The following is a 1,779-nucleotide window of genomic DNA, read 5'->3' as shown; positions in this document are numbered from 1 at the left end:
TTTGTCACATCAATTACATTTGTAGGGTTTCTCTCCAGTATGTATTCTTTTATGCTTCTGGAGGTTACAGTGTTGTGAAAAGGCTTTACCACACTCATTACATTTGTAGGGTTTCTCTCCAGTATGAATCCTTTCATGCATGTGAAGACCCAAGGAATGTACAAAGGCTTTACCACAGTGATTACATTTGTAGGGTTTCTCTCCAGTATGAATTCTTTTATGTGTCTTGAGATTATCAAGTCGTGAAAAGGCCTTATCATTCATTACATTTGTAGGGTTTCTCTCCAGTGTGAGTTCTTTTATGTGTCTTGAGCCTATTTTGTCGTGAAAAGGATTTATAACATTCATCACATTTGTAGGGTTTCTCCCCGGTATGAATTCTTTTATGCCTTTGGAGACCAAGATGTTGAGAAAAGGCTTTGTCACACTGATTACATTTGTAGGGTCTCTCTCCAGTATGTATTCTTTTATGCTTCTGGAGGTTACAGTGTTGTGAAAAGGCTTTATCACATTCATTACATTTGTAGGGGCTCTCTCCAGTATGTGTTCTTTTATGTATTTGGAGAGTACTGTTTTGGGAATAGGCTTTGCCACATTGATTACATTTATACGGTTTCTCTCCAGTATGAACACTTCTATGTGTCTGGAGGCTGCCTTGTTGTGAAAAGGCTTTATCACACTGATTACATTTGTAGGGTTTCTCTCCAGTATGTATTCTCTTATGTATCTTGAGGTTACAGTGTTGTAAAAAGGCTTTATCACACTCATTACATTTGTAGGGTTTCTCTCCAGTATGAATTCTTTTATGTATGTGAAGAGTCCGGGGGTTTAAGAAAGCTTTACCACACTGACCACATCTGTAGGGTTTCTCTCCAGCATGAACTCTTCTGTGTGTCTGGAGGCTACCTTGTTGTGAAAAGGATTTATCACATTCATTACATTTGGAGGGTTTCCCTCCAGTATGAATGCTTTCATGACTTTGAAGATGACTGTGTTTTGCAAAAGCTTTACCACATTGATTGCATTCATAGGGTTTCTGTCCAGTTTGTGTTCTTTTATGTATTTGGAGACTTGTGTAAGGTACAAAGGCTTCAACACACTGAATAACTTCAGAGGGTTTCTTTTCTGTATGAATCCTTTCATGCCTTTCAGCATCACTATGAGCATGTAAAGCAAAGGCTTTACCACACTGAGTATATTCAGAGGGTTTCTCTGCACTCTGACTTCTTTCACGCCTGAGAAGAAAATTGGCACATGTAAATGCTTTACCACACTGCTGAATACTCTTGTCTGTAAGAATTAATGGTACTATTTGTCTAAATATAAAGAGGAATCGTATCTTAAGATTTTAATACTTTGTTTACATTCCTGCTGTTCCCCTTCCTTATGGGTTGTTTTTCATTTTCAAAGATACCTGAGATTGTTTGAGCATTTATTATACAGCTCAGTTTACATATTCTTTTTGAATAAAAGTTTTTCTCACACTTGTTGAAAAGTGGAAGAATTCAGAGCTTTAACACATTAACTGTATTCCAATTTTTACTATACCATGTATCATATTATATTTGCAAAATGAACCAGGAGAAATACAAGCATTTCCACATTCCTAATACTAAAGAGAATTTTCTACAGAATGGGGTTGCTGATGTATTGCCAATGAAATTGGAAAAGCAATTAACTGTAAACTTGTATCATGTTCAAAAAGTCTACACTAACTGCCATCCACTATAGGTCTTCTACTTGTTATTGAGAAAGAGGGGGGGGAAGGGAGAGAGGGGG

At 37.0% G+C, this 1,779-nt stretch overlaps 1 protein-coding gene across 1 annotated transcript in view; it reads right to left on the bottom strand.

Moving 5' to 3' along the window:
- Positions 1-256: 256 nt before the first annotated feature.
- LOC114636399 (zinc finger protein 431-like) overlaps positions 257-1,779 on the bottom strand; it is a gene marked incomplete at its 5' end in the record, with an annotated part of 2,612 nt that continues 1,089 nt past the window's right edge. Inside the window, 2 exons of the mRNA XM_028784514.1 lie at positions 257-906; positions 991-1,235. Coding sequence (XP_028640347.1) covers positions 257-906; positions 991-1,235 — 895 coding nt within the window. The remainder of the gene's footprint in view (positions 907-990; positions 1,236-1,779) is intronic.

The sequence above is a fragment of the Grammomys surdaster genome, unplaced genomic scaffold, assembly GCF_004785775.1.
Source record: "Grammomys surdaster isolate TR1022 unplaced genomic scaffold, NIH_TR_1.0 123876, whole genome shotgun sequence".
Taxonomy (NCBI): domain Eukaryota; kingdom Metazoa; phylum Chordata; class Mammalia; order Rodentia; family Muridae; genus Grammomys; species Grammomys surdaster.
Note: the sequence above shows the minus strand (reverse complement) of the source record. Positions and strands in the feature narration are given on the sequence as shown.